This window comes from Typopeltis vanoorti, chromosome 6 (assembly GCF_054136105.1).
Source record: "Typopeltis vanoorti isolate ZY-2024b chromosome 6, IOZ_Tvanoo_1.0, whole genome shotgun sequence".
In the NCBI taxonomy this organism is placed as follows: Eukaryota; Metazoa; Arthropoda; class Arachnida; order Uropygi; family Thelyphonidae; genus Typopeltis; species Typopeltis vanoorti.
Window position 1 is genome coordinate 16,720,017 of NC_143554.1, and position 16,469 is coordinate 16,736,485.

Here is a 16,469-nt window from a genome sequence, read left to right on the forward strand (position 1 = left end):
CTCCACTTCAAAAGCCATGAGGAAAGTGTTGTGTTGTATAACAGTGCAGATTTTTCCAAACTTCTTATGATAATCATTATCAGTCGAAAGCAGAATCATAGTTAATGCTCGTCAGAATACAGTAAACTCATTCATAACACTAAGAAATAAAAGTTCTTTTAGAAAAAGCATGGCATTTGTTGTGTAACAAGAAATGAAGATAATAAAAGGTATTTTTTACCGGTTTCAGTAGTAACGAGAGCGCCATTAAACCATTATATAACGGAGTACTTTTGCCAACAAATGCCATGCTTTTTCTAAAAGAACTTTTATTTCTTAGTGTTATGAATGAGTCACTCCAGACAATAAAAAAATGACTTAAAATGGGGTACAGTTATGTTGTACACGATAATATATTAATGCTATTTTCACTTTGTCCACTATATTCACTTTGTTCACTATGGAAACAAATGATTCGACTATAAATTGTCAGTACCAAGTCTTTCCCGGAACATGTCCTCTGTTTTCCGTCTCTCAGCTGGTTTTTAAATATGTAAAAATGTCTGGGATTTTAACTTGGCGTTTTTTCGAGAACACGTCCTTTTTTTGTGGACCTCAGGGATTTATACTGTCAGCTGTCGGTGTTATTTCTGAGTTGGTATTTATCCCGATTCAGTCGTAAAAAAAAGCACTAATCTTCCGTGATCGAACGTGCTGATAACTTCCTTTTTTTTAATGTTATTACTAAATTACTATCCCCATAAATAAACGATGTCAAAACAAAAATGCAAATCAATGAAAAACTAATTAATAGCTTTTCATGCTTTAAAAGTGGAACGTTAATTTCTGTGACAAAGGTGTTTGCTGAATTGAAATATCACGTAGAAACTGAGAAGCACAAGAGCGCCACAGAGGGAGAGCATGGGAAGACTCTTCGGGAAAAAAAAAAAAAAAAAAAAAACTGACCACTTAGTTTGCAAAATTAGACAGCAAATCAAGTGACGTTTCCGGAGATGAATACGTTTTCACACTTCGTAGCATCAGCAGTTGCTAATTTTGTACTTATGCCACATTCTGTTTAAGTTGTTAGCACTTGAAGAAAATGATATTGCTACAGGTGGAAGCAATCACGTGTCACTGAGAATATTTGCAATGTTTCCACCAGAAGAAAGGTATACAGTCAAAATTACTCTAATTGCGAAACATGTGCACTGCAATATCGGGAACGACTGCACTACAATGTGCAGAGGACTCCAACGCAATGCAGAAGGAGATAATGTTTAAAAATCTGGTTGTTATTATTTCCAGGCATAGAGAGACAGAGATTGATAAAGGCCTCCCGCATTGAAGGTGCCTATTTTGTCTCAGGAAAAGCCGCCTCTTGCGCAAAGAATTTTCGAACACGAGTTCAGTAAGATTTACCTCTGTGAAAATGCTGCAACTTCGTATTCAACAGATGGAAACGGAAAGCAACTCTGTTGTGGAAGTTCTGAATAACCTAAACTCAGTCAAAAATATCCTTATTGAAAACGTACGACTCAAAGCTTTCCTCCCTCTGAAATTCACAGAACTACTGACCTGAAAAGCTTAAGGAGAGGTTTGCTCGAGACTAACATTTCCACAAGTGAATGAAACCTCCTGAAAGACTTCTCTGGTTTCTCTTGGATGACCGCCAATTTGTTACCCAAATGGAATCACATCGAACGCGCTGCTCAGTACCATAAATAAAGGAGCACCAATTGACGAAATTAAGTGGTTTGACCAGTTTAGTAATATGAAGAAATACACTGAAAGTTTGCATCAATGAAAGAGTTCAATGATTTGCTGTCGCACCAGAAGCGGACCAATATTATGAAAGGTCCAAAAATGTTGAGTTCACTCAGAATTGTGAAGGGATTCCATTTGTTCTATATAATTTCAAAGAAACATCCTGTAAAAACTTCCATACATATATACTCGAGGAACAATAAATCACCACTGAAAGAGACATAATCTACAAGGAAGTATCAATGGACACAGTAAAAGGAAAAAGAAAACGAGGGCAACAATGGGAATGATGGGTGACTACAATTTGGTAAAAAATAAAAATAAGCCTTTTTTTGTGTTCAAGACTTTTTAGGCGTCCTCTTTTCTTACGACAATCTCACTTAATAGGAGATTCGTTATAACATTTTTTCTACCAATGTGCACGCTAATTATAACTTAGAATGCATTTAGTCTAAAATTGTGGTTACATGATAACAATAAAACATAGCAGAGGGCGTTGTTGCTGCTGGTATATTAAACGAAAAGCTTAAATAATGTATAACTCTGCATTTCACTTCATTTCTCCATAGCAACAGTCAATGCCGATTTATTAGGAATTTTTGTGTTGGTCACCATTCAATAGTTGCGTGTTGGTGTAAAGTAGCCGCTGATGTGCCCATCAGGGCAGAGAAACAGAGCTAGAAAAGTCGATGCTAGCGCACGCCATATGAAATGTCAGCGAATACAGCAACACCTGCTGGCAAATGGGATAAGCATATTATGAATAATCGGAAAGGCTCAAAACAGGTGAGCCAATGACCTCATGGTCAGATAAGTCTCGTGGGCTTCTGACGTAGCTCAACTTTAAATTGTTCCTTTAAGAGCAGCTTCGTACCAGTAACGAGTATACATCGTAAATTTGCTTTAGTATTATGCATTGAAAATGCATAGTATTTACATAAATATTCTGCCTTTTGTTCTTATATCAAAGATAATATGTAACCATCATATTTTGCCACAGGCTAGTTTGTTTGCATTTCATTACATGACATAATGAATATTTCTGTATGACTGAATGTCGCCCGTTGATATTTCGCATTCTAATACAATTCTAATTATAATCAGCCTCAAGGAAATTAGGAATTAGCTTCAATGCAAATTAAGAATTAGGAATTCATCCATCCTCTACGGCGACTGAACACGAAATTAATCCGAACTGATATTGTCGAAATGTGTTTTAGTTGGTTGAAATTACATCAAATGAGGCTATGGGGAGGACAATGTATGACGTCCTGTGAACTTTGTCTTCTCCTTCTGCGAATTTCCCATTTTTAAGGATGAAAAACTAGAGTTTTCAGGAGAGCAAACCCTGCCACATTCGTATTAGACCGGAAAACTCACGTCACTTTAAAAAACTTCTTATAAAGATTCCTCAAATCCTCAAGAAGGGAATCGAATGCAGGTTTTTCTAACTGAAAGTCGTTTATTATTTTTACACTGCGTTCATTGTCTTGGCTCATCAAAACAATGAGATCTCGGTTTGAATTATGGCCGAGCAACTAAGACTATGAGGCTACTATGTTTATGTTAAAATTTGGGTTTCCTGGAGGTGAGACCCTTCCACCTCGGCGTGAGACAAACTAACTCATCCTCAACTGACAATTCCCTTATAAGTCTAGCACGCAAGAAATCTTTGGCAGGTTAGGTTCCTTGCGTTGTATACGCAATTCGAAGCAATCTTTGAGTTGTAGAAGGAATTCGAAGCTATCTTTCCAATCTTTTCGAAAAGCAATATCACAACTTCTTCGCCACTAGACAACGGAGACAATAAAATTCAGAGCAGCGTTATAAAAGTGGACCGAGTCAAATTCAGAACACTCAGCAAGAGGGAGAGTTTTCAAACAGTTTGATGAAATTATATTATGAATATCTCAGTTACTTCACATAATTTCCTTAGTGCATTTATAATTACTCAAAACAAATTTTTTTTTTACATTTAAAGGCTTATTTCAAAATCCATGTGATGCAAACTAATATAAGTCTTTCGCAGTGACCCCATCAAACGAATAAGAGGTGATAATCGAACGAATATGCTGATCTAATAAAAAGACCGGCGAAGAATAAACCGTACAATTCTATCTTCTTTACAACTACGCCAGGGAATCCTCGACTGGTTTTTCCAATAACAAGATAAAAGTTCAAAAAACTAATTTGTTGATGGCAAATTTTATGGTGTAATTTACTCTAAACAGCTATCAGGGATGTAATGATATTACTGTGCTTTTATTGTCCATTGCTGTTTAGGCTAAAAAAACTGACACGAGCAATATCAAGGAATCGATTCTTATAAAAAAATGTTGATTTGTTTATAAAGCTGAGCTTTATTTATTATTGGGGAAGGTGGGGGATAGAAAAGAGTACAGTACATAATTATCGATTACTTAATGGCATGTAATAAACAATCGTAATATTAACTTCAATGAGGAAGTGAAATTCTAAAGTATTTCTACTATAAAATTATTTGTATATTAGAAAAAATATCAGAAGCAAGACATTAATTCATAATCAGATCATAATTCATAATCGATTTGCATTGTCCATTTCTCAGTATAAAGTACACAGGAACTAGAAACAAGTTTCGTTGGTCACTTCGAAGTGACTACCAACATACAGGAGAGAGCAGAACATGCACATCAGTATTTTGTATGAAAAAAAAAGTTAAGGTTTTTTTGGAACAGCTGGAGATTGTAGTCTTTAGGAAAACAATGCGAAGAACGTTGTCCTAGTAGAAAGAAAAGAATGCAAGTGAAGTATGATAAGTTGGTTACATAGGTTTCTATATCGACTATGAATGAATGTTGGCCAGCAGTCATTTGCTTTTTCACAGACTTGGAAGAAAATCAAGTCAAGGAACAATAGAAACAGATATAGTAACGTCCATCAGTCCTCAAACCCCAGATGTGTTGGAGTACAGATGAGTTTTTTTTTCTTTCCTGGAGGCCATGCACATGATGTGTTCATATCAGTAAAAAGTAGAAGTCACACTGAAACTGGCTTGTTTGGAGATCTGGGTAATATCAAAGGTGCTACTTAATTGTCTATGCACCACTCGATCAGCCTTGGAAATGTCGAAGCAACCGCGTTATTTTTTACATGCCTTCCACTATGGATCGAGAGAGAGTGGAAGAATCCATACTTGATCACTATTCCTCCAGGCTGCGTGGGAGTTAACTGCTGATGACCACTTCCATCATTTTCGAAAGAATTGAGAGAAAGGTGAAGAGACGATAGTTTTTAATTACTGATTTTTATTAGTAGTAGTAATAGCGAAGTGATTAACATCATAACAGTAATAGGGAATAAGAATGAAAAATAACGGAAATGAACTGGTTATTAAGTTCGTTACGTTTTATGGTAACTGTGACAAATCTCATATTTGATGCTATCTTTCCTGATGTTAACGGCTGTGGATGAGGTGAACAAGATGCTCAGCAATGTGATGATTCAAATGTCCTTACATAGCAGTGCCATCTTTTTATAGATAGAGCATCCGCTTTAAGCTCAACTCATGATTTGCAGAACAGCAAGTTTTCTATCAAGCCTTACGCAACACTTTTATACCATTCATAGCATGAAAGAATATCTTCTAAGTTTTCTGAGCGAATAGAAAGAGATCTATCAGTTAGTGCTTTTTAACAACACACTAGTATTTATCAGTAAAACATAATTTACTTAATTCTGCCAATAAAAACAGTTCGATTAAATTGAGATTACTGGATAAAATTCAGTAAATATCAGTAAATATCAGGGGAATCAAAGGTAATTCAGTAAACGTACTGAATTACCTTTGATTCCCCTTAACCCGTTTCTCGTGAAGGTGGCAGGGTTTCATCATCGCTTAACAGGTAAACCGGATAGAAGAACATACGCAAACTAATATATCATTTTTTTCATCTATTGTTCTCTCATCTCATGTCAGTAACTGACATGCATTATTTGTTTCTCTACATCGCACACCATTGAGGCGCGAAAAATTAATATAAAATTTTATCGTTTACTAACTGTGAGATAATCTTGTCTGCTTTCCCTCTACCGAATTGATTTTGCAAATTTACGAATTGAATTAATGGTCTGCCTTTCATTCTTTCTTGATTTGGATCTTATTAAATTTAAAATTATTATTAAAAGTTATTGCTATTTTCATTTCGATGACAAAAAATTCACATATGATCTCTTTGGCGAATGTCTCTATTAATACTATATTGGTAAAAGTTCTGATTTTAACTCGGAGAGCAAAACATTTCCGTAGTTTTACTCTTCGTATTTCTCTGCAACGCAATACGAATTCCAGATCTAGTTGTCTACTTAAGCACTACTTAAGATCTAGTTGTCTACTTGGTAGGATGTTTTTTATCGAAACCATATACGAAAGTTCAAAAGCAGGTTCTTTAATTTCTACATCTCAACTTCTTCACTTTTGCAAAACTAAACATTTGACTTCTCAAATAAATTTAACACTTTTTATGTCACTATTTGCATTGGGATAAAAAAGAAGACGCAACTAGCAACAGCCACTGCTGTCTGAGTACTGCGACTTTGGGTTCAACTATTTATATAAACGCAACACGTGTAACTTCATTTCTTTCAATATTCCTTTTTTTCTTTTTTTATTCACGAGCGAAACTGTATCGATTACGGTTTTTCTTTTTCACACGTGTCGCGCAATAAAATCAAATCTTCCTCCAATCATTACCTCGTTATATAAGAATGCAGATACGAATCCCCCACAGTTCCTTATCCGAGCTGACACCATTTCTTTGTCTCCGAAAAACATTTCCTGTAATGTCTCCGAAAAACATTTCCTGAGTTTTTCTGTCAGAAAAACGATATTCAAGGATCACTTCCCCTCTCCGGCGAAAGTTTACTAATATTACCGAGAGTGCGAGTACCGACCGCTACAGGTGAAATAATGTTATTAAAATGTGTTGTAGACTCACCTGAACCGGTCTCTCTCCTGCGCGCTGGTAAGCGTCAGTTGGCTCTGTGTCACAGTGACGGGCATTGAACTTCCTCGATGGCGGCTTCACGGCACAGCTGACTTGCGGCCTCGTGCGACGGAGTAGTGTTAACAAGTGTCTTTCTACCTCAGAGCTTGACAAGAACTGTCGGAAAACAAAATTCTCTTCTTCCTCAGTAAAACGAGTGTTATGTGGAAAGGCATAGCACTAGTGTTTATCCTTATTCTGACATCAGAGAGTTCCGCCCTATTCTGTCAAAGGCCATACCTGATTGGACACTTTTGTGATGACTTCACCAACGTCATAGAGCCGAGAAAGTGATGAAGAAGAAGACCTAGATACGAAGTAGTTGAGTACGCGCAGAAGAGAGTACTTTTCCTTGCAGAGAGAGTGTGTGTGTAAGTTTCCTCTCTCTCTCTCTCTCTCTCTCTCACACACACACACACACACACACACATACATCTCTCAGTAGTATATTAAATTTGTGTGTGTGTGCGCGCGCGGGTGTTTTCTGTAGAACAGGAGTTAAGAATTTCACGAAGGAAAGAATAATGTTCCTTCTTTTTCCCCAAACCAGTTATCGTATTGTGTTCTGAAAGTGCAAAGCTTTATTTTTAAGGAACAGTTCTGATGATTTTATTTCATTTATTTAGGCATTATCACTGTCAAAAAGTGAGATTAAGAACTTGATGGCATATAAATTTTAATAAATAATTAAATTATTTAAATTAAATTATTTTGCATTTGACAATAACTATCACTTATCATTTAACTGGCATGGTCTCGGAGTTCATCAAAATAAGTTATTAGAATAATTTACTTTTAAAAGTCCTAAAATCTGTTTTTTTTTTTTTTTTTTTTTTTACAAAAAATCCTCTGATTGGCAACTTCTTAAAAATGAAACTTTACTGTTTATAATTAAAAGGAATTCAGATTAAGTGGTAATATAGTTTAAAATTCGTGCTTCTGAATGTATTGTGACACTACAGAGAGCAGCAGAAATGATGCTATTGCTGAAATAAATCGGCATCGCATTTTTAAAAACATCAGCACTTTAAAAACAAATCAGCATTAAACGTTTAAAATTAAAAAAAATAAATAAATATCCATTCCAGCATCCGAAAAGAGCGAAAGCAAACACTTCTGCTTAATTCTGTATTATATGAAGCTCAGTTCTAAACTTAAGTATGAGATATCATTATTATGTACTGAACTAAACGAAACTTTGTGCATTCCTATATATTATTTGTACGTACGTGTACAGATATTCAGATTAAATTAGTAGCAATAAGAATGCATTCACAGAGGGCGCATCACGTCTACATAAACGAAGAAAAAGCAGATTTGTAAAATAACTAAACAATAGTCACTGGATGTATGTTTCTTTGCTAGAATTGAACAAGTTTCTCATACTTTAAAAACTGTGACGCTATTAAAAAAAATTATCTTTCAAAAAATGATACACCTAGTAGGAAAACAAGACGTACAACATACTTGATAAGTATCTGTCCTCAGGAATTCTTTGGCAACCATCCATGATTATGTTTCTCACTCGCTTTATGGTTGCAATTTTATGCTTTTTATCATTTCTCGATTGACAGAGATAGCAAAGTAAGTGAAAATTAATTTTAAGAAAGTGCTGATTAACGTATATATACGTCGGGAGATGTGACTTGGTGCGAATTAAGATTCGTGTTTAACAGCCTTCGTAGCTCATTATTAACGATGCCGTTTGGATAGGATGCGAGTGATCTTTATACGCTTCTTAGACTGAAGGTGTGTTAGCTGCTGTTGAAATTATTGTCTAGAATTAAGACTGGAGCAACTGTGGCTATGGGGCCAGTACATTATCCGGACTCTTCCACCCAACATCCCTTCACAGTTGAAACTCATTCTTCCCAGCTATTGCTGTATCGGGGAACAGCCAACTCCCTCACGTATTTCCCAAGGAATTCAATACATAGGTCTTCAAATTGCGTGTAAACAATTTTATTCTTTCCCAATCCACTACCCATATACGATAAGAACATACTATAGGTTGATCAACACCAATCTCTTGCGTGTCGCCTCAACATAAAAATAAAATGAAAAAGATAACATTATGTCTGGTAAGTGTAGTACAGTGCGGCTCGTGGCTTGAAATCGTGGGGGGGGGGGGGGTGCAGCAACTTTTGAAATATACATGCACATTGTAAGCACAGTGTAGTATACGTGTTTGGATAAAATATCAAAGTTATGGTAAAAATGAAAAAAAAATTAAACACGAAAAAATATTGTTTATTATCGATAAAATTATACAGTTTGGTATAATTCAAAATTACTTAAAATTAAATCCATTATCATAACCCCAATAATGGTCTAAAATAAAAACTATAACAAATACTATGTCTTTAATTGTAATGTCCAAATATTTAAAGAGACGGAGTAAACACGATAAGCACTATGAACACTCTACTACTGGTGCAGACTGCATATAAACAACAGTGGAACTGCGCGACGGACAGTGTCGCATTACGCTAATAGCTCGCATCTCACTATGACGTGCTTATGCTTGCGCGCGTAGCAATATGACACTGTGGTAAACACAGTGCTGCTAGCGCCCTCCTCTAAGTGCTACAAGATGGATTTTTATTATTTTTTATGCAAAACAAGAGAATTGTATAGGATTGTTGATGATAAAATTAAATATTACCAGCAAATATAAATAAATTAATAAATATGTTTATGTATCGAGAAAAACTGGGGGTGCTGCAGTTCCGCAGTGCCTATGCATGAACCTCCCCTGGTGTGGTATACAAAAAGATCAAAAGATAGTGCATGGAACGACAATTCACAGAACAACTCAACGAAGAATTAACCAAAAAAGCATTTAATAGAACAACGATTAATCGAAAACACAATTCATCGAACAATAATTAACGGAGAAAGAAGTTCATTGAACAGAAGACGACAGAAGAAAGCAATTCACCAAAAAAAAAAAAATGAACTTAAAAGACGTGTCGTCAAAATAGTGGTGACAGAGACTTAAAATCTTTTCAGCACTCTAGTCTTGATTGCAAATTACTTTTGAAAAAAAATATTGTTGCAAATTCACTTCATAAGTAACAATGCATAGATATATGCGCTACCTGTTTTGTGCTCATGTGGTAAGCAAACATCTAAATACAAAAAAAAAAAAGATGTATTATAGGTTTTGCAACCTCTCGTGTATTTGAGATGACACACACACACACACACACACACACACACACACACACACATATATATATATATATATATATATATATATATAACTCAAATTAAATTTCAGCATGCAGGGCTGACTAAGGGGACTAATTAATTTCTCCACTCCTGTCCTAGAGAGAGTAAAATCCTTTATCCATCCCTGAGGGATAAGAATAAACTACTAGTGATTCAAAATAGGGAAAGGTATTTTCTTGAGTAAATAACAAACAGCAAGATAACTCTGTTTTTACCTACTCAGTTACACTACTGAGAAATATATCACTTTCATTATTTTTTAAGCTAAAGCTGAAATTATTCTGAAGTAAATAAGACATCCTAAAAACTAACCAACTTACCGCAGCAAAAAACTGGAACTGCTGCAAGAAGTTGCAAAGGTCATATCGTTATCATGGAATGTACGTTACGAGGACAGATTGAGAGTATATGGATAGCGGTGTCTGCAGTCCACATGTCCTCATCAGCCCTGTTTCTGGGGTGATGCGATAGAAGTCTATACACTTCTGAGAGAGTGTTATAGGATATCAGTTGATGAAATTTTTCGTTATATAGATGGTAGAGAGAAGACAAGGGAACAACGCAAAAGTTAAGTTTCTGTGCGGTTTAGAAAAGGGTGAGAGAGCTAGGCTAGATTTTTCTTTCTCAGAGCAGTTCGCCTGTTGAAGTGATGAGTGCATCTAGTGTGAGCGTGTTTAAGAGAAGGTATGATGACAGCTGGTGTGGGTGATGTATGGCCTCCATCGATGAGTCCTTGACTCCCTGGAGTCTCTAATAATAATAATAGTAATAATAATAATAATAATTTTAGAAACAACATCTGCACAAGGAATGATTGGATGAAAACAGCCTAACTTATTCTGTGAATTCCGATGTCGTCTCGAGTTTATTATTAATAGGATTTTACGACGTTCTCGTGCAGAGTATTTTTCTTCGAATAAATGTCAATATGACATATGTGCATTACTTTATTCTTACAGTCCTCTTTATCCAGGCTTACCTTGGCAGTCCATTTATTTGCTCGGAGATTGGTATTGGACATCTAAGAGTGACTTTTTCTTCTGTTCTTGGATGATGTTTTGATTTGCTTATAACGACTGTTAAAGGATTTGTTACGATTTTATTCAATTATCCACCTGTTCGGCCGAATGGCTGGCGTATCTGCTTTCCATCCATGAGACTGTGGTTACGAATCCCACTACGATTTTTATCTGATAATATGTAAAAACCGCCACTGGGCGGTTTTTACATAATACGAAGGATAATATGTAAAAACCGCCACTGGGCGGTTTTTACATATTATCCTTCGTAGCATCCTACGGTGATGTTCGATGAGTGTGGTGATTTGTCCGCTGCGAATAGCACTTGCAGTTGATTCCCTGCGCTTCCATCTCAGTATGGTATCACTAACTGTTGACTTGGGATGGCCCAATTTGTCGACAATGTGCCGAACAGGTAGGCCTGCAACACGGCGTCTTCTCATAAGGCTTCTTTCAAACTCGTCAGTTCTCTTCTCGCACCCATTTTACCCTGACACAGTTACACTGACTTCAGAGCATTATATTCTCCAATTTATACTGGCTACAAACACGTGACTCATTACATGGCACAACGCATCTTGCCCATGGAGGGGGTGTCCGTTCACTTCTTTCCAATATATATACAGCAGAAAAACTAGGTCCTATTTAACTGATCTAATCAATAATATGTCTCTCTTTCTCAATCTATCTGTTTATCTATTTCTTTCATCCCCATTCTCAAATGTTAGTAATACAATATATTTTTCGCTTATTACCGTTGCTCATTAAAACCTCTGCTGACAACATCCGATCCCATATATTCCAAAGCTAATCAATCATGCGGTTTCTTTTAAATAACAGTAGCTAAACAACCTAGCCTTTTTTATTTTCTTTGGTCTGATGAAATAGTTTTGTTCCTTGATCGTAATTAAATATTCGGAGCAAATTGACCCAACTAAGAGTTTCTATATCGATCATTTTCGACGCATATTCTGATGCAACTCTTGCTTTTATGGGTGAGCAAAATAAGGAATCTGTTTTATTTCCTGCGGTACGTCGATATACAATTACACGAATGCTGTTAACTACATTGTTTTAACAAGCAGTAATGCAACGCTTTTTATCTTTCTTCTTTGTCTTTATCTTCTTTGCTTTAGCCCAGTCCTTGTTCTGAGTGAAGTGTTATTTAACTTTTGAAAAGTCTTTATAATGATCCTTCTCGTACTGCAACACAAATCAAACTCAGGTGTTTCTAGCTGAAGGACACTGTCACTAACAACAGAGATAAGGAGGTACTTCGTGTTATCCACAGGTGCGATACTATTTTAACTGCTTCGTGCATGATTCCCCCAAGTATTGACTGCACTTTATGAAACATCATCTTATCTTATTTAAGATAAGATATTTTAATTTATATTATATTATTTTTGCATTTAGCAATCCTATTTTCGTAATCAGTTTAAAACTCTTTCTGGAATTTAAAAAAAAAATTGTTTTGGCTGAATTGGCTCGAAAAAAAGTCCAAGTTTGCATCTGCAAGGAAAACAGATTATTTAACGCCCTGACCCACTGACAATATTAATGTTCCAAGGGAGATTGGAATAAACAAAATGGAAGATCACTTATGAGATTCCTGTCTTCAAATCTTCAATCTGGAGCCCTGACGTGGTTTGAAAAAGTTCCATGTTTTTGGTCTCTAGGGCAGGGTTTCAAGAGTATGTAAAAATAAATAAAAAATATTTCAAAAATCGTTGGCCAGTCTATGAAATTTATTTACTGTTGGTTTACAACCTATGGTAAAAATAATTCCAGCAAACGCAATACAGAAATACAAGTTTTATATTTTCATTGTCGTTTTATGACATTACTTAAGTATTAGATGAGTACTGAGTATTATATCGAACTTAAAATTATTTCAGAAAAACCACTATGTCGCAGTTAAAAAAAAAAAAAAAACAGCTCGCAAATCTTTTTTTTTTTTTTTTTGGAAAGTGTGTGAAAGCAACTAGACACGTGTATATTATTGAAACATTCAAAAATCTTACAAAGGCAAGTATCACGATTTGAAACTTTTCATATCGCGTACGTAAGCAAAATTATCATCGCTTAATATTTGGTGAACACGTATAACCAACAAACCAAGCCTCTGTCATTCAAGGATGACAGAATATATGGAATATACAAGAAAGTTATTTAGAAAGTTTTATATTTTCAAGAAGAAAAATGTATGTTAACAAAAACTAAGAAAATAATATTATACTGTATTTAATAGCAGAAAAAAAATCAAATTAATTCAAAAATATTTCCCACAAGCTTGCCTGGCATATTATCAAAGTGGAATGTCAGACTATTCATGACTCTGTAACTGGAATGTTTGATTAAGCTTTTCTCTGGTACTAAGAAAAATATTTCGGTTAGGCAAACAAAATGCACTTTATAAGATGTACTTTAATTGTCTTCCAAGTTAATATTGGCAATATTGCACAAGCTTGTTTGCGCAATATCGCCAATAAATGAATATGTGTCATGTTCTGGGAACATACATCTATTTAATCCATACTCTTCTTTAAGTTTTTGTTACTTGTTCATACTTTTATTTTTTAACAAAAGTTTATAAGTTTATCGGCATAAACACATAGCCCTGAGAATAAAATGTATCTATTTGGATAACAAGATCCATTCAGTTAAAAATGAAACAATAGGAGGGAGAAAGTAGTAAAGAAAGAACATTATCTCGGATTTTACCAAAGGCATTCAACTAGATCTAGAACCTATGCATTTTCCCACAAAATATCACTACGAAGCAATTGAAAGGATATGCACATATACACTTCAAGATTGTGCGTGCGTGCGTGTGTGAAAGGGAAAAATGATTGCAGAAAGTGGTTCACAACCGGGTCACTATTTTGTTTAGAGATGTTGTACGTTTATATTTAATACTAGCTAGCGGAAAATGGAAATAAATGCCAAATATTCCTGGCCAAATGTAATCAAGATATGTTTTGAATTCCAAGTGCTTGCCATGATGTGTTATGAAATAGTTTTAGTATCTCTTATGGGGTGAGATTAGTTATAACACAGGCAATGCGTAAAGGGGAATTTTTGTTTGAGGCTGTACCTAAAAAAAGTTCGAAATATTTGGGAATTTTCTGAAATTTAATTTATTATATACTGTATATAGTATGTGTACTTCAATTATAGTTCAATTTCTTCCCGTTTTCTTTCATGAAGTTTTCAAAGACTTTTTTCACCCCCCCCCCCTTTGGCAGAAGTTGCCTGCTATTGAAAATAACTAGAAAAATTAAAACTTTAATGTTCCAGCAGAACTTTTCTACAAACATAAGAGAATTAAAAAAAAACGAAAGCTGTCTAACAGTAAGTAGTATAGTTCAACTGCAGTGATGCAAAACACTTTTTAGTTAGTAGAAAACATTTTACAATGAAAGCTGACGGTTTATAACTCGATTTTTACCTTATAATTTTCCTGAAATTCACGGAAGACTGGATCTATTGTGGAGTGGAAAAAAAAACTTCGACTTTCTTTCAGAAATGTTGGCAGTAGCGAAAAAAGCAACAGAAATTTATCCTGGTGAAGCGAAGTTTGTAGCATACAAATCTCTCTATAAATTAATTAAACATTCAAAAATCTTAAGTAATAGAATGTTGAGAAAATTTTCTTCTTCACTAAAACAGCAAGAATGGTTTGGAAAATATTAAGATTTCACTTCTTTTAAGGAAGAAGTGAAATCCTGTCATTAATAATGCATCTGAAAATTTTCGATCTTTTTCCTGCTGATAGAAATCCAAATCCAGAAACGAAATTGAAAGGAAATTTCAGAAAGTTGACATTTTCTAGACTTCCCGCTAGCAATATAAAAAGAGCAAAAAAATGCTCTTTTTATATTTCTAGATAAACGTCTGCGCGGAGACAAATTTTTTAGCTTTTAGAAAATTTAGCGGGCCTGGTTGGCCGAGTGGTTAACGTACTGACTGCGGTCCGAATCACGCGGTCATGAATGTTTGTGAATGACTTTAGGTGGGAGACGAATTTCACAGGCCAGTGTAAGACCACCTCTCTATTTACTGGAAGTCTAAAGTGGTTTGAAAAAGTTATATATTTGGGCTGTTTAACAGGGTTTCCGAAGTATGTAAAAATAAATTTAAAAATAAATAAATAAATAATATACCATAGCCCGCCCACGTACTGATGTGCTATACGTTTACAAAATTTCGTAAGTGAGAAACGTTAAAAAATGACGTAGAAGAGAGCTTTTTAATGCATATTTAAAAAAAAAAACTTTGGATTTGGGATGTGATTCTATGCTAGCAATATCATCCATTAACAATTCGTTTCATGGAAATTTCCTAATGTTGTTTAAGCTGTTTCTTTGAGCTCGGTTTTTTTTTTTTTTTTTCATAGTGAAGGACCTCGTAATCTGTCAAAATTTATCGACATATGATATCGTTGTAGTGGATTAAGGTAGTCAACCCTGGGACTGACTCGCTGCGTGTAGGTGAGAATTTCCAGTTTTCCGGGTAAAAAAAAAAAAAAAAACAGAGTTTTCAGGAGCATTGCACACAACTCCAACTTGTTCCAATTCTGCAATACCACTGGCCAAGCTGGTAAGGATGGAAAAAAAAAATTAAAGGCAGTTGGTGTTAGCCAGTGTCACGCTATATAACTGATAATACTACATACTCAACCAGCAGCACCCTCGATCTTTTCATCTCGATAACGCTTCCAATCATTTCCATTGATTCTGCCCTTTCCCATAGTTAACTCAAATCATAACTCTCTTTCATTCAGCAACTTTTTCACAGTAATCCTCATTCTAGCCGTTGGGATTAAAATAGTACTAAATCTGACCTACTGATAACATCTATTTCTATTTTCTCTGGCACTTTCGATCCTTTGATTCAAGCATTTACTCCAAACGCATTACTGAAATCATTCTCGCTTTAAGAATACCACAAATGACTTTAAAGCAAATGCATCAAATTAAAATCCTCAACTTTCCTCCCTGTCTGAAATGAAGCTCTTTCTTCTCTGTCTATACCGAAAAGTCCCTTCTGGTCGCTAACAAAAGCCATCTGCCGTAATTTCTGTCTGTCCTTACTTCTACCATTCTTCACTAAGGTCATCCCTCCCACTACATCACCTCCGTCGAAGTCTCCAACAAAACCACCTAATTAATACTCAATGCTTCTTTTGAATACCAATCCTTCGTTTAATCAATACAGTATCGCTTCAGTTACTCTCAATATAAGTGGTCCAGAATTAATTTTTTATCTCGTGTTACTATTTAAGACTTTTTTCTTCACTTGGCATTTAATCTATAGCGTGGAAATTAGCTCATATTCTACCATACACCAAAAAATGGAGACATATCTCTATCAATAAATTATCTTCTAGCCATGCTCACTATGGTCCTATCCAAGGTCATGGAGAAATACATTGAGTTAATTT

At 35.2% G+C, this 16,469-nt stretch overlaps 1 protein-coding gene across 2 annotated transcripts in view; it reads right to left on the reverse strand.

The window, feature by feature from the left end:
- The window catches only part of LOC150105310 (neprilysin-2-like), a 493,284-nt gene that overhangs the window by 418,665 nt on the left and 58,150 nt on the right, over positions 1 to 16,469 (reverse strand). Inside the window, exon 1 of one of the 2 annotated variants that reach the window (XM_090394687.1) lies at positions 6,723 to 6,893. The exons of the other annotated variant lie outside the window; for it this stretch is intronic. Coding sequence (XP_090250813.1) covers positions 6,723 to 6,787 — 65 coding nt within the window. The 5' untranslated portion in view covers positions 6,788 to 6,893. Of the gene's footprint in view, positions 1 to 6,722; positions 6,894 to 16,469 lie in introns of those variants that run through there. 2 annotated transcript variants of the gene reach the window in all.